Below are 26,951 nucleotides of genomic sequence, written 5' to 3'. Positions count from 1 at the left end.
AAAATAGAGAAAGTACAAGAAACAGTTCATAAGAACTCAGAAAAACAAACAGCAATGGATAACAAAATAACTGAAATTAAAAATACTCTAGATGCTATAACCAGCAGAATGACTGAGGCAGAAGAACGAATAAGTGAGTTGGAAGATAGAATGGGTGAAAGAAAAGCCACAGAGCAGGAAAAAGAAAAAAGAATAAAAACAATGGAAGACAGTCTCAGAGACCTCAGTGATAACACTAAGCGTACCAACATTCGAATTATAGGCATCCCAGAAGAAGAAGAAAACAAGAAAGGGTCTGAGAAAATATTTGAAGAGGTTCTAGTGGAAAACTTCCCCAACATGGGAAAGGAAATAATGAACCAAGTCCAAGAAGCACAGAGAGTCCCATACAGAATAAACCCAAGGAGAAATACACCGAGGCACATATTAATCAAACTAATGACAATTAAACACAAAGAAAAAATATTAAAAGCAGCAAGAGAAAAGCAATAAATAACATATAAGGGAAAACCCATAAGGATAACAGCTGACCTTTCTACAGAAACTCTGCAGGCCAGAAGGGAATGGCAGGATATACTGAAAGTCCTGAAAGAGAGAAACCTACAGCCATGAATACTCTACCCAGCAAGAATCTCATTCAGATTTGAGGGAGAAATCAAAAGCTTTCCAGACAAGCAACAGCGAAGAGAATTCAGCACCACCAAACCAGCCTTACAACAAGTGCTAAAGGAACTTCTCTAAGTAGGACACACAAGAAAAGGAAAACACCTACAAATACAAACCCAAAACAATTAAGAAAATGGTAATTGGAACACACATGTCAATAATCACTTTAAATGTAAATGGATTAAATGCTCCAACCAAAAGACACAGACTGGCTGAATGGATACAAAAACAAGACCCTTCTATATGCTGCCTACAAGAAACCCACTTCACACCAAGGGATACATATAGACTGAAAGTAAAGGGATGGAAAAAGATATTCCATGCAAATGGAAGTCAAAAGAAAGCTGAAGTAGCAATACTCATATCAGACAAATTAGACTTTAAAGTAAAGACTATTAAAAGAGATAAGGAAGGACACTACATAATGATCAAGGGATCCATTCAAGAAGAACATATCACAATGGTAAATATCTATGCCCCCAACATAAGAGCACCTCAATACATAAGGCAAATGCTAACAGCCATAAAAGGGGACATCGACAGTAACACAATAATAGTAGGAGACTTGAACACCCCACTTACATCAATGGACAGATCATCCAAACAGAAAATAAATAGAGACATACAAGCTTTAAATGACACATTAGACCATCTCGACTTAATTGATATTTATAGGACATTCCATCCAAAAACAACAGAATACACTTTCTTCTCAAGCACACACGGAACATTTTCCAGGATAGATCACATCTTGGGTCATAAATCAAACCTCAGAAAATTCAAGAAAATTGAAATCATATCAAGCATCTTCTCAGACCACAATGCCATGAGACTAGATATCAATTACAGGAAAAAAACTGCAAAAAATACAAACACATGGAGGCTAAACAATATATTATTAAACAACCAAGGAATCCCTAAAGAAATCAGAGGAAATCCAAAAATATCTAAAAACAAACGACAACGAGAACACAACAATCCAAAACCTATGGGACGCAGCAAAAGCAGTTCTAAAAGGGAAGTTTATAGCAACACAGTCCTACCTTAAGAAACAAGAAAATGATCGAATAAACAACCTAACCTTATACTTAAAACAACTAGAGAAAGAAGAACAAAGAACCCCCAAAGTGAACAGAAGGAAAGAAATCATAAAGATCAGAGCAGAAATAAATGAAAAACAAAGGAAGGAAACCATAGCAAAAATAAATAAAACTAAAAGCTGGTTCTTTGAGAAGATTAACAAAATTGATAAACCATTAGCCAGACTCATCAAGAAAAAAAGGGAGAAGATGCAAATCAACAGAATTAGAAATGAAAAAGGAGAAGTCACAACGGACACCTCAGAAATACAAAAGATCATGAGAGACTACTACAAGCAACTATATGCCAATACATTGGATAACCTGGAAGAAATGGATACATTCTTAGAAAAATACAATCTTCCAAGACTGAACCAGGAAGAAATAGAAACCATGAACAGACCAATCACAAGTACGGAAATTGAGGCAGTGATTAAAACTCTCCCAACACACAAAAGCCCAGGACCAGATGGGTTCATGGGCGAATTCTGTCAAACATTTAGAGAAGAGCTAACACCTGTCCTTCTCAAACTCTTCCAAAATATTGCAGAAGGCGGAACACTCCCAAACTCATTCTAAGAGGCCACCATCACCCTGATACCAAAACCAGGCAAAGATGTCACAAAAAAAGAAAACTACAGACCAATATCACTGATGAATAGAGATGCAAAAATCCTCCACAAAATACTCGCTAACAGACTCCAACAGCACATTAAAAAAATCATCCACCATGATCAAGTGGGGTTTATCCCTGGGATGCAAGGATTCTTCAACATATGCAAATCAATCAACATGATACATCATATCAACAAATTGAAGGATAAAAACCATATGATCATTTCAATAGATGCAGAAAAAGCTTTTGACAAAATTCAACATCCATTTATGATAAAAGCTCTCCAGAAAATGGGCATAGAAGGAAATTACATCAACATAATAAAAGCCATATATGAAAAATCAAAAGCCAACATCATTCTCAATGGGGAAAGACTGGAAGAATTCCCTCTAAGAACAGGAACAAGAGAAGGGTGTGCACTCTCACCATTATTATTCAACATAGTTTTGGAAGTGTTAGCCACAGCAATCAGAGAAGAAAAAGAAATCAAAGGAATCCAAATTGGAAAAGAAGAAGTCAAATTGTCACTCTTTGCAGATGACATGATATTATACATAGAAAACCCTAAAGACTCTACCAGAAAACTGCTCGCACTAATTGATGAGTTTAGTCAAGTAGCAGGATACAAAATGAATGCACAGAAATCTCTTGCATTCCTATACACTAACAACGGAAGAGCAGAAAGAGAAATTAAGGAAACTCTCCCATTCACCATTGCAATCAAAAGAATAAAATACCTAGGAATAAACCTGCCTAAGGAGGCAAAAGATCTGTATGCAGAAAACTTTAAGACATTGATGAAAGAAATCAAAGATGACACAAACAGATGGAGGGACATACCATGTTCCTGATTGGAAGAATCAACATCGTGAAAATCACTGTACTACCCAAAGCAATTTACAGATTCAATGCAATCCCAATCAAATTACCAATGACATTTTTCACAGAACTAGAACAGGAAATCTTACGATTTGTATGGAAATGCAAAAGACCCCGAATAGCCAAAGCAATCTTGAGAAGCCAAAATGCAGTTGGTGGAATCAGGCTTCCGGACTTCAAACTATACTACAAGGCCATAGTGATCAAGACAGTATGGTACTGGCACAAAAATAGAAAGGAAGATCAATGGAACAGAATAGAGAACTCAGAAGTAAGCCCAAACACATATGGGCACCTTATCTTTGACAAAGGAGGCACAAATATACAACGGAAAAAAGACAGCCTCTTCAATAAGTGGTGCTGGGAAAATTGGACAGCAACATGTCAAAGAATGAAATTAGAACACTTCCCAACACCATACACAAAAATAAACTCCAAATGGATTAAAGACCTCAATGTAAGGCCAGACACTATCAAACTCCTAGAGGAAAACATAGGCAGAACACTCTATGACATCCATCAAAGCAAGATCCTTTTGGACCCACCTCCTAGAATCATGGAAATAAAATCAAGAATAAACAAATGGGACCTCATGAAACTTAAAATCTTTTGCACAGCGAGAGAAACCATAAACAAGACTAAAAGGCAACCCTCAGAATGGGAAAAAATAGTTGCCTACAAAACAACGGACAAAGGATTAACCTCCAAAATATACAAGCAACTCATGAAGCTTAATACCAAAAAAGCAAATAACCCAATGCACAAATGGGCAGAAGACCTAAATAGACATTTCTCCAAAGAAGACATCCAGATGGCCAAGAAACACATGAAAAGATGCTCAACATCACTAATCATCAGAGAAATGCAAGTCAAAGCCACAATGAGGTATCACCTCACACCAATCAGAATGGCCAACATCACAAAATCTGGAAACAACAAATGTTGGAGAGGGTGTGGAGAAAAAGGAACTCTCCTGCACTGTTGTTGGGACTGTAAGTTGGTACAGCCACTATGGAAAACAATTTGGAGGTTCCTTAAAAAACTACAAATAGAACTACCATATGATCCAGTAATCCCACTGCTGGGCATATACCCAAAGAAAACCATAATCCCAAAAGAAACTTGTACCATAATGTTTATTGCAGCACTATTTACAATAGCCAGGACATGGAAGCAACCGAAATGCCCATCAACAAATGAATGCATAAAGAAGATGTGGCATATATATACAATGGAATATTACTCAGCTATAAAAAGGGATGAGATGGAGCTATGTGTAATGAGGTGGATAGAACTACAGTCTGTCATACAGAGTGAAGTAAGTCAGAAAGAGAAAGACAAATACTGTATGCTAACACATATACAGAATCTAAAAATGGTACTGATGAACTCAGTGACAAGAACAAGGACGCAGATAGAGAGAATGGACTGGAGAACTCGAGGTTTGGAGAGGGGCGGATGGTGAAGGGGAAGCTGAGACAAAGCAAGAGAGTAGCACAGACATATATATACTACCAACTGTAAAATAGATAGTCAGTGGGAAGTTGTTGTATAACAAAGGGAGTCCAACTCGAGGATGGAAGATGCCTTAGAGGACTGGCACGGGGAGGGTGGGGGGGACTCGAGGCGGGGTGGGGGAGTCAAGGAAGGGAGGGAATACGGGGATATGTGTATAAAAACAGATGATTGAACTTGGTGTACCCCCAAAAGAATAATAAATAAATAAATAAAATTTTTTAAAAAAGTGATTATTTTAAAATGAGGCAGTAGAGTGGGCCCTAATGTATCCCATTTATTGTTATAAACATCTATTATAGCACTGTGCCTACAAAGGCAATTGAGGTACATAGGTTTATCTGCCCCTACAGTAAATGGCTTGTAACTGTTTTGACTTTTGAATCCTTGTATTTTTTTTATAATTTTTATGCCTTTTCCCTCTCTGTCAGATTAACAGGAATCACTCCCTGGTCATTGACTTCCCCTAAAGAAGTCTCTACTTGGTTCTAAATTTTGACTTCCAATCTACCATAAAATGGGAATCCAAAACAATTTTTACAATTAAAATTCACATTTTAACATGAAAGGAAGGAATCCAGATATCCAAACCTGTTTGCATTTTATGAATTATAAGAGTAAATAGACTCTCCATGGAATCATGTGGTGCTCTCCTATTGAGTAAAATTCATGGACATGGGGGCATCAATTTTGACTACTAGGAAGTTATTTTCTCTTTTGTCTTGGTTTTCTATTGTGTTTTAGACAGATGGCATGCTCATTTTTAGACAGGTGAGGTGTATTTGTATATTTCAAAAACCACATTAGAATGAAAATCTCTACATAACAAGTTTCTTTAAAAAGACCAAATCAATGGTTCTTTCTTTTTTAATGGTTCTTTTATCTATTTATTTTTTGCCCAAATTGATAAGTGTACAAAACTCACTAAAACTTAATCAGGCCCACCCAGATGGCTTCACTAGTTAATTCTATCAAATATTCAAATAAGATACAAATACCAACTTTTCACAAACTCTTCCAGAAGACAGAACTCATTCATGAGGCCAGTATTACTCTGATACCAAAATCAGACACAGGCATCACAAGAAAACTGCACATTAATATCTCTCATGAGTACATAGGCAAGGGACTTCCCTGGTGGCATAGTGGTTAAGAATCTGCCAGCCAACGCAGAGGACACGGGTTCGATCCCTAGTCTGGGAAGATCCCACATGCCACAGAGCAACTATGCCCGTGTGCCACGACTATTGAGCCTGTGCTCTAGAGCCCACGAGCCACAGCTGCTGAAGCCCATGTGCCTAGAGCCCATGCTCCACAACAAGAGAAGCCACCACAATGAGAAGCCCGCACACTGCAATGAAGAGTAGCCCTTGCTTGCTGCAACTAGAGAAAGCCCGTGTGCAGCAATGAAGACCCAACACAGCCAAAAATAAATAAAATTTAAAAAAAATACAGAGGCAAAAATCGTCAACAAAATACTAGTCAACTGAATCCAGCAACATATAAAAAGAATTATACATCATGACCAAGAGGGATTTTTCGAAGGAGTGCAAGATCAGTTCAAAACATGAAGGTTAATTAATGTAATATGCTGTGTTAATAGAATAAGGACCAAAAAATACATTATCATCTCAATAGATGCAGAAAAAGCATTGGGCAAAATCCAACACCAATTCATGATTAAAAAAACCTTCAACAAACAAAAAACTGAAAGGAACTTCTTCAACCTGATAAAGTTATCTATGGAAAACCTAACGCTAACATCATAATCATATTAAATGGTGAGAAACAGAGTGCTTTCCCCTAAGACCAGGAACAAGACAGGGATGTCTGCTCTTGCCACTTCTATCCAACATTCTACTGGTGATTCTAGTCAGTGCAATCAGACAACAAGAAGAAATACAAAGAGTTTTCACTGAAAACGAAGAGAGAAAACTGTTTTTCTTTGTAGTCAAAGAAAATCCTAAGGTATCCACGAAAAGCTACTAGAAGTTAGAAGTAATAGATGAGTTCAGCAGGATAGCAAGATAGAAGATCAATACACAAACTTATTGGATTTGCATGTAGTAGCAATGCACAATCCAAAAGAAAGCTAGAAAAACAATTCCATTCACAATAGCATATAAAAATAAAAGACCGATAAATTTAACAAAAGATGTGTAAAACTTGTGAAGTGAAAATTACAAAACATTGTTGAAATTTTTTAAAGAGCTATATAAATGGAGAGATATTTCAGATTCATGGATTAGAAGCCTCAGTATTGTTAAAACGGTAATTCTGCCAAGATTGATCTATAAATTCAATGCAATCCCCACCAAATTTGGGGGTAGAAATTGACAAATGATCTTAAATTAACATGGAAATGCATGGGATGCAAAACAACCAAAACAATTTTGAAAAAGAACAAAGTTGGAGAATATACACTTCTCTATTTCAAAGCTGACTACAAAGCTGCAGTAAATGATACAGTGTGGTGATGGCACAAGCACATATAGATCAATGGAACATAGTTGAGAAAGTGGAAATAAGCCCTTACATTTATGATCAGTTGTTTTTTGATAAAGATGGGAAGACAAACAATAGTCTTTTCAACAAATGGGAGAAATGCACATCCACATACAAAAAAAATGAAGTTGAATTCCTACCTCACAATGATATACCATACAAACATAAAAAATATTCAAAGTGGATCATAGGCTTAAACCTAAGAGGTAAACCTAAAAATGTTCTATAAGAAAACTTAGGAGAAAATCTTTTGACCTTAGGTTAGGCAAAAAGTTCTTAGATACAACACCAAAAGCATGGGTGACTAAAACATATTGAGAAAGTGGAATTCCATCAAAATTAAAAACTGTCACTCTCCAAAAGACAACATTAAGAAAATTAAAAGTCAAGAGGTGGGAGGGATAAATTGGAAGCATGGGATTAACAGATGTTTACTACTATATATAATATAGATAAGCAATAAGGACCTACTATATAGCACAGGAAACTATATGCAATATCTGTAATAACTTATAATGGAAAAGAATCTGAAAAAGTATAAATATATGTATATCTATGTATCTACATAGATATCTATATATAGATATATATCTATATATCTGAATCACTTTGCTATACACCTGAAACTAACACAACATTGTAAATCAACTATACTTCGATTTATAAAAAGAACACACACACACACAAAGAAAATGAAAAGTCAAGCCACAGACTGGAAGAAAATTTCACAAATTACATATCTCATAAAGGATTTTAAATAAGAATATATAAAACTTTCTTAAAATTCAATGACAACCCATTTTAAAATTGGCAAAAATATATGAATAGGCATTTTACCAAAGAAAACATAGGAATGGTTAATAAACAGATGAGAAGGTGCTCAACATCATTAGTCATTAGGAAAATGCTAATTATAATTGCAATGAGATTCATTGCACTAGAATGACCATAATCACAAAGACAGACAATACCAAGTGTTAGTGAAGATGTGGAAAAATTGGAAACCTCATACATTTCTGGTTTTATTGTAACAATCTGGAGAACAGTTTGGCAATTTCTTAAAATGTTAAACATAAATTTACCTTAAGACGAAACAATTACATTCCTAGAACTCTACCCAAGGGGAATGAAAGCTGTCCACACAAAGACTTGTACATGAATGTTCATAACATTATTTATAATAGCTAAACTGGAAATAATTCAAATGTCCCTGTCCAGGTAAATAGATAAATAAAATGTGGTATCCCCATAAAATGGAATGCTACTCAGCAAGAGAAAGGAACAAACTTCTGTGATTCATATTAGAACATGCATGAATTTCAAAAACATTATGCTGAGCAAAAAAAGTCGGATACAAAAGACCACACATGTTATCATTCCTATTACATGAAATGTCCAGAAAAGGCAAATTATAGAAACACAAAGTAAATTACTGGTTGCTGGGGTTTAGCATGATGGAAATGTTTGAAAACTGGGTTGTGGTAATGGTTGTACAACTCTGTAAATTTACTAAAAACCTTGAGTTACAGACTTAAAATGAGTGAATCTTATGGTACGCAAATTATACCACAATAGAGCTGTTTTAAAAAATAAATTAAATCTGCACACACACACACACCACCACCACCACCACCACCACCAGTCTTTCTATTTATTAAGCACAAGATCCTATGCTGACCTCAAGGAAAACATAGGGACACATAAGACCGTGCTCATTTTTCTCTCCATGCAGGACTATGACAATCTAGGAAGAGACCTATGACATACGGATGAGTAAATATCAGTGACAGAAGGCAGCACATGGTATGAGCACCTTCACTGTTACCACGCTGGTCCAAACTATCATCATCTCTCTCTCCTGTCGTCGTAGCCTGTTATCTGGTCTCCCCACTTCCACCATCCCTCATAAGATCTATTTTCTCTCTTTTTTTTAATTGAATAAATTTGACATGTAACATTGTGCCGATTTAAGGTGTACAGCGTGTTACTTTGATACATTTATAGATTGCAATATGATTGCCATTGTAGCAATATTTATCACATTACATAATGATAGTACAATATTATTGTCTATATTCATTATACTGTACGTTTGATCACTATTTATGATTATTTATTTATTTAGTACTTATTTACTACTCGCTACAAGTCTCTGTTTTCACCACAGCTGCCAACATGATGTAGTTAAAACCTAATTCAGATCATTTCACTCCTCTGCTTCAAATGCTACAATGGCTTCCCATCACATTTAGAGTAATGTCCTAGGCCGTTAATATGCTTTTAAGGCCCTCCATGATTACTGTCTCCCTCTCTCCCTCAGTTCCAGCCAGCCACAAAGGCTGCTTAATGTTTTTTAAATACTCTCAGCATGCTCCCACCTCGGGCCCTTTGCTCTGATGTCTCCGCCTGGAACTCCCTTCCACTGGATTTCTGCATGGCTTGGTCTTTTACCACCTTCAGGTCTTTGTTCAACTGTCACGTTCACAGTGAAGCTTACCCTGACCACCTTATTTAAAAATTCAGCACCCACCCCCCCGAATTTCTCTCTCTCCCTTCCATACTTAATTTTATCCAGTGCACTTATCACCTTCAAATTTATATTATATATTTCCTTATTTTGGTCTGATTGTCCTTCACTGCCAAAATGTGAGCGCCACAAGAGCAAGGATCTTTGTCGTTTATTTCACTGCTATGTTCCCAGTGCCTATAATAGTACCTGGTATGTGGTAGGTACTCAGTAAAATTTGCTGAATGAAGGACAAAGAAGAGTTACTGTACTAAGGGCACTCATAAAACGGAGGCTTCATTTGGAATGTACGCATTGTGTTTGGGAGGGAGAGTCTGGCTAGAGCCAGAGGGGCGTGTAAGAGAGATTTAAGCAGATGAGAAGATCAGAATGTGGAGATTCTTGAATGCCTAGAACATAAACATTAGATGAATAAATAAATGAGCAAAAGAATGAGCAGCCTGGTTGTGTTCTGCACACTCTTAGCAACCAGTGAAATAATCTGATCTGAATGGATTGTGAAGAGCTGACTCCTTGAAACTTTAGCTTTTTTCTATGGAAAGAGCTTTTATTGACAAAGAAAATATCCTCTAGAAAAGCTGAAGTGTTCTGTGCTATGCCAGAAATGGCCACTAGGGAATGCTCAAATCCATAATGGTGAACCATTAAGAATGAAACGGCCTCCCTCATCAGAGGCTGTCTGGGGAGCCCCAGTCCTCTGACGGCTGCCTTAAACAGGTAGCTAATGGAGAAGGATAAGTCTTCCAATACTGTTTTCTCCATCTGCCTTACCCCATCTCCTAACCCCACCCCAAGCACAATACTGGACATATAGTTAGTGTCCTTGGCATTCAAGGCCCTTCAAAATAATGCTTAATTTTTTGCCACCTCTCCTAAACAGACCCTATGCTCCAGCTGTACTTGAGCTGCATCCTCTGTATACACTTCTTGTGCCATCACCTTTTTTTTCTTTCTGTTTTCTCTGCTTATCATTACATATCCAATTGCTATGCATCCCTTTAAGGCTCAGCACAAAAGCCATGTCATCCATAAGCCTTCCCTGATAACTATTGCTGTCACTGCTCACTGCCTTCCTGAGATCCTGGGCTCTCATCCTGCCTCAATTAGGAGCCACTTGGTAAACACTGATTCAGATGCTGTCTCTATCTAAGCCCTTCATTCTGGAGTTCCCCATGAAATCAGAAATCGACCATTTCTGGACTGTCAGGAAGGCAATGGATAGAGGTCAAAAATGAACTTATGAAAAAAAAAATGAAGTTATGATCCTGCAGGAATAGTAAGGACGAGCCTATTCTTAGACAGCTTCTTTAGAAGAGAGAGAAAGTCTAGCCAGCCCTAGAAGAGGAGATACTATTTCCAGCTGCCTCAATTCTGCCTTCAGGGATACAGGAGCAGCCTGACATGCCCAGCTTCACCCCCTCCCAGGGAAGCCCCCACTGTTCCCTGGGCCTCCTTTTCCCTGCCTTCATTACTCAGCCTAGTCCAACAACTTGGCTGCTAGGATATGGGGAACTCTAATAGGTGCCTGGGGCCTTTTTCCCTTTTAGCCTCTCTCCACCTGCTGTACTCTGTGCTTTGTTCTCTGGAATCATGATAAAGAGCAACACGGAAATCACATTAAACGTGCCAATGTGCCGCAGAAAGCACGTACCAGAAATGGATCCTGGGGCAAGTAGAGAGAGTGGTGGCCTGCCTAGCAAAGTCCATGCCTGGATTAGTCCAGGCCAGCTCCTGGAGAGCAAGCCCAGGGCAGTGGGAGGGCAAGGTTAGACCGAGATAGAAGAAAATCAGCATTTACTTTTAATCTACATAACCACTCTGTGAGAAGGCATTCTTGTCACTATTTTAAAGACTAGGGAACTCAGGCAAAGACAGATGAGGGGACTTCACCCAAGGCTACAACAGTTAGAACGTAGAAACAGGATTTGAATCCAAATCTCAATAACTACAATAACCAGCCTCTTTCTACTGGACCATGCCATTTCTATACATCTCATCTAGGCTTTCTCTCCTCTACAGAGAAGTCCTAACACAATGATGGGGACAGTGAGGGTGCTCTGCTTCTCTACTTGGTTCTCTAGCTAGCTGATAGGCCCCGAAGCCGACATTTGCTACTTACATTGTAAGATGTGAGATACCATCAACGCTGTACAGTTGTCACTGCATGGAAGTCTTCCCAGAGCCAAGTCCTTCTTTATTTGAAGAGTAAAAAGATACCTGCAAAGAAGTGGGGGAAAACCTCTTGAGAAAGAAACAGGAACAAGAAAGAAGCATTTCCCTTCTCCCAGATCCAAATGTTTCAAGAAAGACACGGTGCCCCCAGTCAGGGAGATGCCTTTTTGGGGTGGTAAGTAATGCATAGGCTTTGCTTCAGCCCCTAACCAGCACTTGACCACAACTCAGCTGATCCAGCGCTTTGGCAGACTTCACAGCCGTTAGGAATCGCCCCCGCCAAATCCTCCCGCCAACTCGAGGGAGTTGGCCAACCATCCTCTGGTGGTTTCTGCCACGTAGCAAAGTCACATACCCAGCCAGAGAGAAAGGGAGATTCAGCAAGAATAAGCCTACTCAGAAGGCCGGTACTGCTCTGCTTACAAAATGCTATTAAGTACTCACTATCGTAACAACTTAGAAGGTTGGCATCATTTCGAATTATGGAAAGGCAGAGGTTAGATGATTTTGACAAAGTCATATCACCCCAAGATAGTGAAACTGTGGCCAGAACTCAGGTCCGCCTCTCAATTTAAGCTGCCTCCTATCGAAAAGACTGTTTCAGAAATCAAGAACTTGAGGCTGTGCTTCTACCCCTTCACCTGGACCACTGTCTCTGTATAACCAGAGCCCAGCCCAGCCCTTTGCACACAGCAGGTATGGAATTACTGTGCACTGAATGGAATGAAGCCAGACCACCCTTTTTCCCAGCGATGATCAGGGACTCATAAAGTGCACATTGGTATCCAGAGCTTTGCCAAACAGAGAGCATTTTTCCCACACTTTTAAGCCCTTATCAAAGGCAATCAACTTTTGAAAAGATGTGTATGATTAAGATTCTACTGCTCATTGTATTCCTTCTTGGTTCAAAATTGGTTCCAATATTTTATTTTATATATTAAAACAGTTATCGAATATCTACTGTGGGCATTTCCCTATATATGATGTAATTTTCTAAATAAAGTTCTATCTAGATTTTTTTAAACCAATTAAAACTTGAAGACCATGTGGTGAATCAAAATTAATTGCAGGTGATTGATAGATGAAAATGCAGATTGGGAAAAAACAGGTAAATTAGTAGGTGATTTTCAATTTACAAAAAAGCATTCATTATTATCCTTCAAATTGTGAGCACCTCTAATGGATTAGAAATGATTCAATTAGAAAAGTTATATTTGCACGCCACTCCGAGAAACTCACATATTGGCCCCAAACAAGGCATCCTTGTAAAGTCAACTACAGTGAAGTATTCTCAAACGGACCAATGGGGAAAAAATAAAGGAAATCTAACCTTGCCATTGCCTGCTTTCAAATATAGATGTAAATGAGAATAATCAGCCTCAATTGCTAAAGGGGAGGTGAATTTCATTTTACTCCTAACAAGAAAGAAAGGAAACTTCTTGTCATTTGCCACATTCCTTGCTGTTAAGAAGTCAGCTGCCTGCTGCAAATACCAAATCCTTTCTCTGAACAGCTGATGAATCATTTATCATCACATTGATTTTCTCATTCTTTTTTTTTCCTGGAGAAAGTTAATCTCCGTCAAAATTGGTTACGATTTGAGACTTGACTGAAATGAGTTAGCAAAGAGAAACTGACAGAGATACCAAGATATCAAGTTATCTGGGAAAGGGGTCTACAACTCACAAATTTGGAGAGGAGTGGGCGAGTGAAAGAGGCTAACTTGTTAAAAGTGACTCTTACAAAGACCCCTCAGAAAAGACCCCCCCCCTCCCCGTACAAAAGGGGTGAATAACCATGTTGGCCATGAACCACGTTGGGGAGTATTTCAGGTAGAATAACTGCCAACACCCCGTGATCTTGATCAAGTCACTCTAGTTCCCAGGACCTGTTTCCTCATCTGTAAACTAAAAGTTCTGGACTAGATTATCTCTTATATCCCTTCTATGTGTAGAAGTCTGGAGTCTAAAGTGCAAAGAGCAGAATAAGGTTCAGGGGAGTGTTATGTTGACAAGGTATTTTTGAAGAAGTAAGTTTACATTGTCATTTTAAAGGGCATTTTTATAAATATAAAAATACTTTAAAGTATTTGATACTTTTTAATTTTTAGCTTTTTAATTTTTTATAACTATAAAAATATTTTACTTATTAAAATTGTTAATCATTTGTAATTATTAATAATTATAATAAAATATCAGTAATTTATAATTATGCAAAATACATAATTTATTAAAATTATGTTTTATATTTTTTACTTTTCTACTTTCAAAAAGGTTTTATAAGTGTATGTCATCATTACTTTCTACCTATGGGATACACACACACACACACACCCGTTTCTAATATGCAGGGAACTCAGCTGGCATCGTGCTTGTGCCATCAAGCTGCCCTCTGATTAGAACACCAATGCAATGAAGGAAACACTCTTACGGTTGTAGCAGTTAATGGCATAACTCCCAAGTGGGTACCCAGGCTGGTTCCCCCTTTTAGAACACCACCCCTCCTTCTCCCTGAAGTCCCTATCCTTTGGAAGACTAACACTTTGGGGACCAGCCAGGCCCTCCATCTCACCAGCTCCTCACTCTCCCAGAGAGTGACTGAGAGGCAAGTCTTCCAAAGAAGGCTAGAAGCCCAATCCCTGATAAATGGAGAATAATGATTAAGTGATATCATGCATCATGCTAGTACTATACCTTGTAAGCTCTTCTCGCAGATGTCCAGGGTCCACTGGGAAAAATTTCACCATAAATTTGAAAACAACTTCCTTAGGATCTTAAAACACAATATCTCCATAAGTTTTATTTAACTGTCCATCACAACAGTTACAGGTCTTTACACACACACACACACACACACACACGCTCCAATCTCTTCTTCCCTCCTCTCCCCATCACTCCCTCCCACAGACTTTTCATTTAAATTTCAATTTTTCACATTTGTGAGATGCTGCTATTTCTGGATTGCACCTCTATGTGGATAGCAATTGGGGAATTTCTCCTGCCCCTCTTCCTGCCCTCTCTTTCTTTGAGTTTCTTTTTGTAAAGATGTACATCATTTGGGGCCTACTGTGTCCTCTCCTAAGAAGTGTTCCATTTAGAAAAATATACCACTTGCTACTTGGGATTCTGCATTCCTGGCTGAGAGAAGGGCTCAGCTGTAGAGGCAGGTGAATATCAGCTGCCTCAAGGATTCATAAAGGGAACTAGAAGTAGTAGGGACTGAGGCCTCTGTGTATCTTAAAATCTACATTAAGAAAACATATCTACTTGCCTTCATTCCTACTTGCATTTGAAAATAAGAAACTTTTTGCATCAAAAGCAAATATGCATATGCAGCATTAATATCATTCATTCAGTAAATATTTGTTGAGTGCCTATTGTATGCTAAGCATTGTACTAGCAGGTCCTGGAAACAAAAATACAGTTAAGCACTCAAAGATTGGTAGGAGAGGCAGACACCTAGACAGACAATTACAGCACCACAAAGTGTTATAATCCCTGAGTACTGGGGAAGCACAAGAGGGAGAAAAGAGTTTGGAGGAGGTCAAGGGAGGCTTCCTGGAGGAGCTGACACCTGAGCAGAGTTGCCAGATTTAGAAGATAAAAATACAGGACTCCCAGTTAAATTTGAATTTCAGAAAACAATGATTGCATGACATACTTATACAAAGAAATTAGTCTTTGTTGATCTGAAGTTCTAATTTAGTTGGACATCTTCTATTTCATCTGAGAAGCCTACACCTGAGGTTAGTTTTGCTCAAGCCAGGAGAGGTAGGAGTATGAAGTGGTCAGAGGCAGAGGTAGAGGCTAGAAAGGCAGGCAGAGTCCAGTGCTTTGTGGATCATGCTAAAGAGTTTGGACTTTATTCTAAGGGCAATAGGGAGTCATGGGAGCATTTTAAGCAGGAGAGTGATGTGGTCAGGTTTGTATTTGCAATAGTTCCCTTTGGGAGTATTGTACATGATGGATTGGGGGAGTCAGTTGGGAAGCTGTTGGACTCATGTGACAGATGATCAATACGAGGTGAGAACAGACAGAATTGTAGGCGGCACCAACACAAAGAGACTAGGCCGGGAAAGTGACATGAAACAGCCTTTCTCAAAGTGTGGACTGAAATCCACCTGCAGCAGAAACACCTATGGAATTTGTTAAAAATGCAGGTTGCTGGCCCCCAACTCAGGGATGTGGCCCAGGAATCTGCATTTTAACAAGAACCCCCACCCCCAGTGATCCTAATACACACTGAAATTTGAGAACCACCACACTAGATTGTGACATATAGGGTTCAGGGGGATATTTCATACATAGTAGGCACTCAAATATGAACTGAAATGAATGGACAATGTCTGTGACAGGATTAAACTAAAACACCTTCTGGAAGAAGGTGAATGGCATGGCCAGTTGATTTGCAGGTCTAGGGTGAGAGATGTATTCCTAGAGCCAACTCACAGAGTGCTGTCATTAACAGGGTTCTCAAAATTTACTCAAAAATCCAGCAGCCTGATTTTCTTCATCTCAGGCAAAATTAAAATGATTTTTTTACATTGCTAAATTTACTAGATGGATGAAGGGTTAAAATAATGCATCAAAGCTTTTCTCCGCTTATATTAAGGTGAGGAATAGTGCGGTATGGCTGAAATATTTGCAAGTTGTAACTGGGAATTCTATTCCTTAAGTGATTTTCCATACTTACTTTTTACTTGCTTTGTAATAGGCTTCAGAAGTTCCAACCAGACCTGTAATAACATTAATGAAAGAATTGGTAGAACATGGCATTGACTGCAGCTTTTTTTTTTTTTTGATAACAGATTAAAGTCAACATGAAACAGACAAATACCAAGACTCTTTAGACTTCTAAGATAGTAAGAAACAGCAATGTCAAAAGATGGTGTGCCTCCACCACACTCAATCTGCCCCCTTGGATTTGCCCAATGACAGTATATATTGTTGATCTATAAACTCTTTGCTGTTGACATTTGAATCACTGCTCCCCTGCCTCAGGAAGATGACAGAGGTGTCATATACAAGGCTCATTAGTTGCTACAAAAACTAATGAAGACATTTGGCTCCATATTGGAATCCTACAGCCCCCAAATGCCAGATTAATCATCATAATGAGCCTCTCTGGGAAGGGGCCAGATAACAGATCCACCAAGGTAGGACACAGTGGGCAGAACATCAGGAGTGCTGTGTGCTAGAGGGGCTAGGAGAGTCCCCTGTATACTTGTTGGTGAGGCTAGGAGTCTTCATTCTGGAGGCTGAGGCCCACCCTCAAGTCAGAATAAAGCACAGAGAGCTCTTCACACAGTGACAAAGGAGGAGCAGGGGGTGGAAGAGTTTGTGTTTGGCAAACTGAGGTGACTTTTAATAGACAAGAAAGGGAAATAGTTATTAAATCCAGTCATTTTGCAAGGGTTTAAATGGTTTGCATTTTGCAATCAGGGGTTTGAGCCCCATATACTTAGCTGGAATCTGCATTTAGAAGCAATTCTAGATACAAAGAACCCTATAATGAAACCAACTTACATTATTTCCAGAATGGCTACAGAATTCTAATCCAAAATATTCTTTTTCAGCAAGATTTAGATGGCTGCAACTCAGGTTAAACAGCGCCTTCCCGGATGACTTTTGCTAAACAAAACAAAGAGATCATAGCACAGTTTGCGATCCTAAACTGATACTGTTACTGTGGTGTGGAATAAAGTGTAGAAACACCTAGACTCTCTTCAGACAGTTTCCTTTGAGCATTGTTTTTCAGGCCCTGTATCCTCCCAAATGATGTTGAGTTTTACACATAAATACATGTATCTATCTGTAGATTGTTTCAGCAGTATCTCTTAAAAACCCTCAGATTAATGACAAACCCTCTTGGAAAAAGAGAGCCTTGCACTTAACTATGTATGGCTACATCTGCAAATCTACCCTTTCAATGGAATTCTTTCATCAATTCATCCCACAGGCAATTTGAATGATTCCCTCCACCCAACTGACAGAGAGTTTAATCAAGATGCAAATCTGACCTGTTTAAAATCCTTCAGTGGCTCCCCTAAGGATAAAGTCTCTATTCCTTAGCAGAGAGGCTGGACCCTGTCCCTCATGTGGCCATGCCTGCCCCTCCAGCTTCATCTCTTGCCCTTCCCCCTTCCTGCCACTTTCTTTTCTAATAATTGCGGCCTGCTCATGGTTCCCCACACATGTCAAGTAGTTTCATGCCTCCATGACTCTGCTCATGTCCTTCCTTCTACACAGAACACCGTTTCCACCTTTCTTTGCTCTGGCTTCCTCCTACTCAGCTCAGATGCCATCGCCCCAGGAGGGCTTTCTCTGATCCCTACAGGAGCAGGTGGGCAGGGGTGGGGGTGGGGTGGGGAAGGGGCAACCTCCATGCTCCCAAACACTCTTTTTATCTTTTTTTTTTATCTTTTTTTTTGGGGGGGGGGTACACCAAGTTCAATCATCTGTTTTTATACACATATCCCCGTATTCCCTCCCTTCCTTGACTCCCCCCCCTCGAGTCCCCCCCACCCTCCCCGCCCCAGTCCTCTAAGGCATCTTCCATCCTCGAGTTGGACTCCCTTTGTTATACAACAACTTCCCACTGACTATCTATTTTACCCAAACACTCTTGCTTACCTCAAACATGGCACTTCTCACATAGGATGTCTATCTTCCCCGTTAGACTGAATTCCTTCATAGCAGGGGCCTTGCTTTAATTTTCTTGTTACTCACCAGGTCTAACTCAGAGCCTGGCACATACTAGGGGCTCTTGAATGTTGGTTGATCCAACATGAAATTGACCAACTTCCTCCTCTGAGCTTGAGGAGGAGATTTCATTTTGCAGCTTTCCCCACCATATCTGCATCTAGCATACTTCTTTCACATAAGGCCACACATATTTTTGTTTCTTCATAAAGCCCCCCACCCACCCCCACACACGCACTGTGAGCACAAAACAGTCCCTTCCTCAGACTTCTCTGAGAACAGGAGCTGTGAAGAGCTCTGTGTAAAAATCTCTTTGAGCTGAGTGGGGCTGGAGCTGATCTTCAGCCACCATCGCTGAAGCCGAGGGTTGCAGTTGCAGGGAGGACGGTGATGGGAAAATTGGGCCCTGGCTGATAGGCACAAAGACATGCTGCTGAAAACCTCTAGTTAAAGCCAAGTGACGCGGTGCCTCTAGTATGCAAAGGAAGCCGGGCGCAGGGAAATGTAGTTGGAAATCACCGACCCATAGAATTAATGCCAACCTTGAGAGGTCAGAGAGTCCAGCCACCCTCCTCCCACCCCTCACCCTCTCCCTCAAGGCAGTCCTACATCTGGGATTTAATAGCTTCCAGGAAGGCAACCTCCCCCATTCCCTTCCCCCAAGGACCCAAAATACTCCCCTCTCCCTTGGACTTCTCTCCACTCAGTTACTTTATGCAAAGCTCCACCAACTCAAGATTCTTGAGGGTTAACCAGGGTCCTATTTTTAAATGCAAATAGGCCACAAATGGTGAAAACTACTGCATCCTTAGCACCTGGAGAGAGAGCTAAGGGAAAGGGGGTTTGATTTTATGTGGGAGGTCACATTGGAGCTGTGGTCCAGGAAAAGGGGGTCAGTCCAAGGGGTGGGGGGGGTTCGGGGGCTTGAAGGGCATTGGGGGCAGTGGGGGAGGGGTGTCTGGGAGGGAGGAGGGAGGGGGCGTTTTTGCCTATGTGGCAACCTTGCCTAGGGCAAATGCTGACACAGACCATTCCAGACAGATGAAATCGCTCCTATTTTTAAAGTCCTCCAGACATGGAGCTGCCACGGGATTTTTATTATGAATAAAAAAAATTTCTAAAGAGAGAGAGAGATGACAGCAATGCTTTTTCCAACACCAAGGAAACGTTTCAGTGATGAGGACTAAATTCCGTCATACACTCCAGTTTCTTTGTAAACAATTTCAGACTCAAGAGTTTCCTTTTTCCTCCTCAGTTTTTCTTCTTTTTTTTCCATTGGGGTGCTTAATCCTCACCACCAACGCTGCCACATTCCATGTGTTTATATGTTTAAGTGTTTCTGCAGTCACAAAGAATATATAGCCATTCCTGTAAGGTTTCCAATCCAGGCTGCCTTTTTGCTCCCTTCTGTAAGATCCCATACCATGTTTATAAGAATAATCCCCTGACTTGTCCACCCCGTACATCTTGCCAACTGGCTCTCATTTGGCATTTGTGAATTCGGAGGTCAGGAGCTCACATGGCTCAAGCTCTCCACCCCCATCTCTGGGAGAGGCATTTCCGTTCAACGCTCTGTAGTGTACATTGAAACTGGCCTGCCTAGTGGAATGTGTTGCACAATAGGCAAGGTCTTGGATGTGTCTTAACATGCAGCCTTTAATTTTTTTCAACCAATTCCTCGATTTTTATGTTATGATTATTTTTCTTATAATATCTCTATATACAACTTTCCTATTTTCTCTTTTCTGGACTTCTGATTCTCTTTTCCATTGCTTGTTCTTGTTTAAGCTGACACTTTTCAACATGCTAATCAAGCTCCTTAGTGGATCTAAATTATTTATCACCAGTCCTCCCACTCAAGGAACTGGAACTCCAATCCTGAACCCTGTCATATATTCATCTCCCTTGGATTACAGTAATGTTTGCCTTAAAAAAATCACACACACACACACACACACACACACACGTATATAATTTAAAACTTTTCAGAACTTGTATTTATAAACTCCAGTTTTCAAGGTTGGTCTTAACTATTGGACACTGATTTCTTGGGGCTCCAAACTCATCTTCTCGCAGAAACAATAAATATTCAAGGTGACTACTTCCAAACAACAGCCTACCAAATCTTCTGTGCACATAGGGCTGTCATATAACAGTTTGTTAAAGAAGCCTGGATTGTAATCCTGCTCTACCCATTTACTAACTGGATGAATTGGGGCAAATCTTTTAGCTCCCTTTTCCAGGTACCTGAAGACAGAAATCATATGTCTGAGTACCTGGCATTATATACAGTGACTGGCAAAGAGTGGACAGTCAGTAAATGCTTACTGAATAAATAGATGAATGGATCCAAACATTTAACTTGATTCATGTGCATTAGCAAGACAGTCCTCTCAAGAGGAAGAACAAATCAGTTACTATGTGACCTAGGGCAAATGAGTGAACCTTTCTGAGCCTTGGTTTACTCATCTGTATAATGGAGATAATAATAGTCCTATCTTACAGAGTTGTTGTGTGGTTTAATCAAGACAATTCACATCAAGGCCTTAGTATGATGCTTGGCACATTGCAAGATGTAAGTAATACACACACACACACACACACACACATACACATATATACACACATATATCTACAGATAAAGAGAAGAGTCTGGAAGAATACATACCAAACTGTTAACTGCATTATTCCTAGAGAGGGGTTTAGATTAAAGGGAACTTTACCTTTTAATTTGTACATATCTGGACTTTTTTCAAATATCAGGGGCAGTAGGAACTCTCTTAATAAACTTTAACTCAACAACGCACAGAGAATGCTTTCCATTTCCCCTTTAAAACATTGACTGATGTTTATGTCATGATGAAATCGCATGGCTAGTAGGCTACTCTAATATGACTTTGCACTTTTACACCCATTGACTGAGTCTCAGGCTTGATAATTATTTTCTTGAACATATTTTTGACAATTCTATTTATTGTAATTATATAACAATTAAATTGCATGTGTATCACAAGAATCATGATCACTAGTAACAAGAGTGGTTTCTATGAAAACTAAGTTGATCACTTTGCAAAATCTCAGTAAGGGGGGAATCCCCCAAAATATCCTGTCAAATTAGTTTGGGGTATGACAACAGTAAAATATTGAGGGGTAAAAATCTGGAAGGATTCTGTAGTCAAAATTTTCCAAGTTAAATGAACAAATACTGGAAATCATAGATGATGCATAAATGGGTGTGAGTCAGAGAAGAAAAACGGAAACACCAATCAGAAGTCCTTGCTCAAAAAGCCCTTACCCTGCATCAAAAGCTTGGCATATAAACATAAAATATGTTTTATGTCCAAATAAAAAGTTTGTGGTGTTTGTGAGTAAATGTACATATTTATTATGATTTTTCTGCTTTGGCAAATTTTATCAATTTACTGACCAACAACTACCTTTGACCACATTAGATAACAGAGATTCTAATGTACGCACATATTGATTGTGTACTTCAAAAGAATATAGGCTATAGAATTGAGGTTTCGGAAAAGGATAAACTAAAACAATAGCATATTATTAACAGCAGCATAATAGGCCATTTTCATTTTTCCTTATGTTTGCTATATTTTCCAGAGAAACACAATACACATTATAAAATTTAAAAGCATAGTGCCATACAAAGAGTCTTACAGATACTTCTCCTGTTTCCAGTGCTGATTCCCACATTCAAAATATTTCTCACGCTCCCCTCAGGAAATAGTACTTGAAGTCACAAATAATAATCACCCATTCTCCTGACTTTATGGTTATGCCTCATTTTTTAATCCCAAAACATGACTATATTAGCTCCAGTGGCCATAACAAAATAGCACAATCTAGGTGGATTAGACAACAGGAATTTACTTCTCACAGTTCTAGAGGCTGGAAATCTGAGATCAGGGTGCCAGCATAGCCAGGTTCTGGTGAGACCTCTTTTTCTAGCTTGCAAATGGTTGCCTTCTCTGTGTCCTCACGTGGCAGAGAGAGAGAGAGAGAGAGAGAGAGACCTGTCTCTTCCTCTTTTTATAAAGCCATCAATCCTACCAGATTAGGGCCCCACCCTTATGATCTAATTTAACCTTAATTACTTCCTAAAAGCCCTATGTCCAAATACAGTCACATTAGTCACATGGGGAGTGGGGTTAGAGGTTCAACATATGAATCTGGGGGGAGACATAATTTAGTCCATAGCAATGACCCAACTTGATAGCCCAATTTAGTTACCATACTTGCTCTTTATGACTTTTGACTCTTTCCAAACATGAAATCCACTCTCAACTAATGAAGATTCATGAGTCATTTTGGAAAGAATGTGCCCAGTTACAGAAGGCCAAAAAGGAGTTCCAAAAATGTGCTGAGTACCTGCAATACACAGGAGGAGGCAGCACATCATGGTGGCTAAGAATGTGGGCTCTGAAGCCAGAAAAACCTGGGTCTAGTTCTGACCCCTCTACCTGCTAGAGGGATGATCTTGAGTAGACTATTTAATCTCTCTGAGCCTTCACTTCCTCAGTTGCAAAATAGGGCTATCAGAAGCCAAATACAAAAGGGCCACATATTATATGATTCTACTTAAATGAAATGTCCAGAACAGGCAAATCCATAGAGACAGAAAACAGATTGGTGGTTGCCAGGGACTGGGGGGAGAGGGGAATAGGGAGTGACTACTAACTAGTATAGGGTTCCTTTTGGGGAGGAAGAAAATATTCTGGAATTAGTTTTGATAGTTGTACAACACAGTGAATAAACTAAAAAGCACTGAATTGTACACTTTAAAAGGGTGAATCTTCTGGTATGTGAATTGCATCTCTATTTTAAAGAAGGGTCATAGTCAGCATCAAATGAGACTATACTTGTCAAGTACTTTACACAGTAAAGGTCCAAAGGAAGAGCTCAAGAAATGTTGACTGTTTACAGGATGACTATATAATTTATCATCCAAATTGGGACACTTTTGAGGGTTGACAGGGCACTAGTAACTATTATATTGTCACCACAGGTGTAAACCAGGACTGTCCTGGATAAACTCTGATGTGTGGTCACCTAGTTATTTGTACTTGGACTACTCAAGGGGGTCTGTTTTGACAAGGGCAGCATTTATTTGAATATTCAAGATCTAGAATATTAAGAATCACAGACATGACTATTAGAAACTGGTGTTTGATGATCATTCCAACAGTAGCAAGTGAATGAGTTGCCTTTCAGTCATGTTAACCCTGATTCCACATTTTTATAGGTAAGGCTCAACCGTAACAACCACACAAAAATCCAGGGACAGAGAACTGCTTCACCAGTCTTAACCTTGTCCCTAATAGACATTTTAAAAGTCGATCCCTCTCCTTTAGCATGTTTTTTCTCCATTCTTTATTCTCTTTTTTCAATTCTTCTTGTTTTCCTGTTGTAACTTTCCCCTGCCCAAACTCCAGGCTTACTTTTGATGTGTTTGCCCTTTTCCTTCTGTATATGCCTTTACTCCTTTGTGAGCCTTTCTACCACCCCTTCAATTCAACACACATTATTGAGCACCAGTTCTGTGCCAGGTACTTTCCCAGACTCCAGGGATACGGAGGTGAACAAGATCCAGGCATTACCGCTGAGGAATACTTAGGATGGCAGGCAAGCAGGCGCATCAACAGATGATCGCAGTGGTTAGGGCTAAGTGTGCTCGTCAAGCATGTATGCAGAGGGTAATGTGACATCATGCCCAAAGGGCATCTAGCCCAGAAAGGTGGGTGAAGCTGTAGCACAATGGATTCTTAACAGAGGGGACACCTAATCCAAGACAGGAGGTAAGAGGTAGAGTTAGCCAGGTGAAGAGGAGGATAAGAGAAGGGTGTCACAGGCAGAAGAGGTTAGAAAACCTGGTGTGAACTATGTGACTATAAGCAGCATGGTGTTCTAAAGGAGCAAGGGAGATACAGGGACTGGGAAAGTGAGCAGGAGCCTCACCAAGATGGGTTCTTGGGTCAAGTGAAGCCCTATACCTGAAGGCAGGGTTCGGGTGGGGTAGCTGAGTGATTTCAAGCAGGGAATTGATGGTCAGAGTTGTGTTTTGGTAACACTATCCTGGCAGTAGTTAGGGCAGAGCTTCCCAAACAGGAAAGTGCATGTGAATCACCTGCAGCTCTTGTTGAAATGCAGATTCAGATTCAGTAGGTGTGGGGTGGGGCCTGAGAAACTATATTTCTCACAAGCTCCCAGGGGAGACTGAGGCTGCAGGTCTGCAGACTACACTTCGAGGAACAAGGGTGGAAGGAGTAGAAGGAGGAGGTGGTAAAACATGTGACAGGCCAACCAGGAAGGGATACTGCAGCAGTTCAGGTGGAGAAGATGGTCACATGGACTAGGGTAGTCATAGTGAGACTAGAAAGAGGTGAGATGGGAGACACATGTCCAGGGTAATAAGTGCAATTGGTCTTGGGAGGGTCACAGAGAGGGAGAGCCCTGGAGACCTGGGTATTCTCTTTGCTGGCTCCCCTTTTGTCTTCAGCCAGAGTCAGGGTTTACATACCCCACGGCTGAGCTTAGGCTACATATTGCTGCCTTTTATTCATCTTTACGTATCGCTTTGCTCATCTCTAACATTTGTTTCTTTACCAGTTGTCTCACCAACCACATGTACAACAAGGGCTACCCAAGCAGCTTGCCTCACTCCCTTCCCATCATCCCTTATTACTGAATTCTTCCCTTACCCACCTCTCTGTAAGGGGGGATGCTGGGAATATTCCTCATCAATGATGACATGCTTGAGCCCCTCTTTGACACTTCCTACCCTTTGGAAAGAAAATCACAGCTTATCATATCAAAAGCTTTGTGCTGACATAAACATATAAAATATCTTTTTGACACCCCATTACTGAAGTGTTCACGATTCCTTTTAAAGTCACCTACCTGGAAATGTCTTTCAGTCTTTTATGCATCTGAGAGCTTTTCTGTGTATTATCCCATTGGAAACTTACCCCAATCACCTGCTCTGGCACTGGCCCAGAGTCAGTTCAACCAGGATAGACTAAGCGCATTGCCACTCAGCATCTTTATGGAGACAATTGTGAACTACTCCCTTCTTGGCCACCCTGATGGCTAATTTCCATCTCTCCTTTTATTCTTCATATCTTGGATCCTGAATGGCATCTTGGAACTCAGAACCAAGCAGAGTCCTCCAGTGAGAAGATCTGACTTGTGATGAGTAGAATAGGAAGTTTGGTGATATTTCTGCATTTTGGTACCATTTGGTGCAGTCCCAGGCAAAACCTTCCAGTGACCCTGATTTAATTTCAGCGAAACAGAGAAATCTTGTTCTGCATCTTGGTCTACACCCCTTCACCCCCATCCAGCTCTCTGTTTATAAGCAGCAATAGGCACACACCTCATTTACAGAGTTTGAACCCTTCCAAAGGAAGCTAAGTGTTTCTCCTTTCCTATTGTCTGCAGGCTACATCCAGAAACCTCAGAACCCTTTAAAAGGTGTTAAACCCTGGGACTGCTCCTTTTAAAGGGCTGTTTCACTTTTCATTAAAAATGCAAATATCCTGACATTGCAACAACAGCAAAAATCAGACACATATCTTATTCATCCACCAATATAGTCAGACGCAACCAGTTTTCTAAAAACGAAGTTGAACATACTTTACACTGTGTAAACCACCAGGGAACTAGGAAACAGAGCTCCTTCAGGGCAGGGCAGAAGAAATTATTGGGCAAGCTATAACCCTCCTAGGGGGTTGAACTCCTGGCAAAAAAAGAACTGCTGAGAGTGGTGAGAGGCTAATTACCAGGTAGCTGTAGTTCATTCTAAAATGGAGCCCTCTCTGCAGGCAGTCTAGTCTTTTAGCATCTGGTAGAGAGCAAGGTGCAGTTAGACACTGTCAAAGAACAAAGAATAAGTAGGAAGTCAATGGAGGCCCTTTCCACAGAGCCCAGAGGACTCAGCAATAAACTCTGGAGGGAAGCACAGTTTAAATGGGTACTTAACATTTCCTGGTGGCGGTAAGCAGAGAGGACAAGCCTTGTAGTTGCTTGTGCACGTGTGAAATTCACACCAAATTACAACTGGTTTTAATTTTATTTCTGAAAACATAAAGCAGTTCAAAGTACTGCCTGTGTGAAAGATTTCCTGCCCACGTGGCTGTCCTAGGGGGTTCCTGATGCATCAACCTGAGCAGCTGACTGACCACCACCCTCTTATTTTTTTCTATTGAAGTATAGCTGATTTATAATGTTGTGTTAATTTCTGCTGTACAGCAAAGTGACTCAGTTATACATATATACCA

The 26,951-nt window shown here is 39.9% G+C and overlaps 1 protein-coding gene across 1 annotated transcript in view; it reads right to left on the bottom strand.

The window, feature by feature from the left end:
- FRMD7 (FERM domain containing 7) overlaps nucleotides 1-18,600 on the bottom strand; it is a 32,684-nt gene extending 14,084 nt beyond the window's left edge. Inside the window, exons 1-5 of the mRNA XM_057717567.1 lie at nucleotides 18,592-18,600; nucleotides 17,485-17,589; nucleotides 16,652-16,694; nucleotides 14,653-14,686; nucleotides 11,907-12,004 (exon numbers count right to left, since the gene is read on the bottom strand). Coding sequence (XP_057573550.1) covers nucleotides 11,907-12,004; nucleotides 14,653-14,686; nucleotides 16,652-16,694; nucleotides 17,485-17,589; nucleotides 18,592-18,600 — 289 coding nt within the window. The remainder of the gene's footprint in view (nucleotides 1-11,906; nucleotides 12,005-14,652; nucleotides 14,687-16,651; nucleotides 16,695-17,484; nucleotides 17,590-18,591) is intronic.
- Between the last annotated feature and the right edge of the window lie 8,351 nt (nucleotides 18,601-26,951).

The sequence above is a fragment of the Hippopotamus amphibius genome, chromosome X (genome assembly GCF_030028045.1).
Source record: "Hippopotamus amphibius kiboko isolate mHipAmp2 chromosome X, mHipAmp2.hap2, whole genome shotgun sequence".
Classification (NCBI taxonomy): Eukaryota; Metazoa; Chordata; class Mammalia; order Artiodactyla; family Hippopotamidae; genus Hippopotamus; species Hippopotamus amphibius.
The sequence above is the reverse complement of the archived record's forward strand: the minus strand, read 5'-3'. Positions and strand labels throughout refer to the sequence as shown.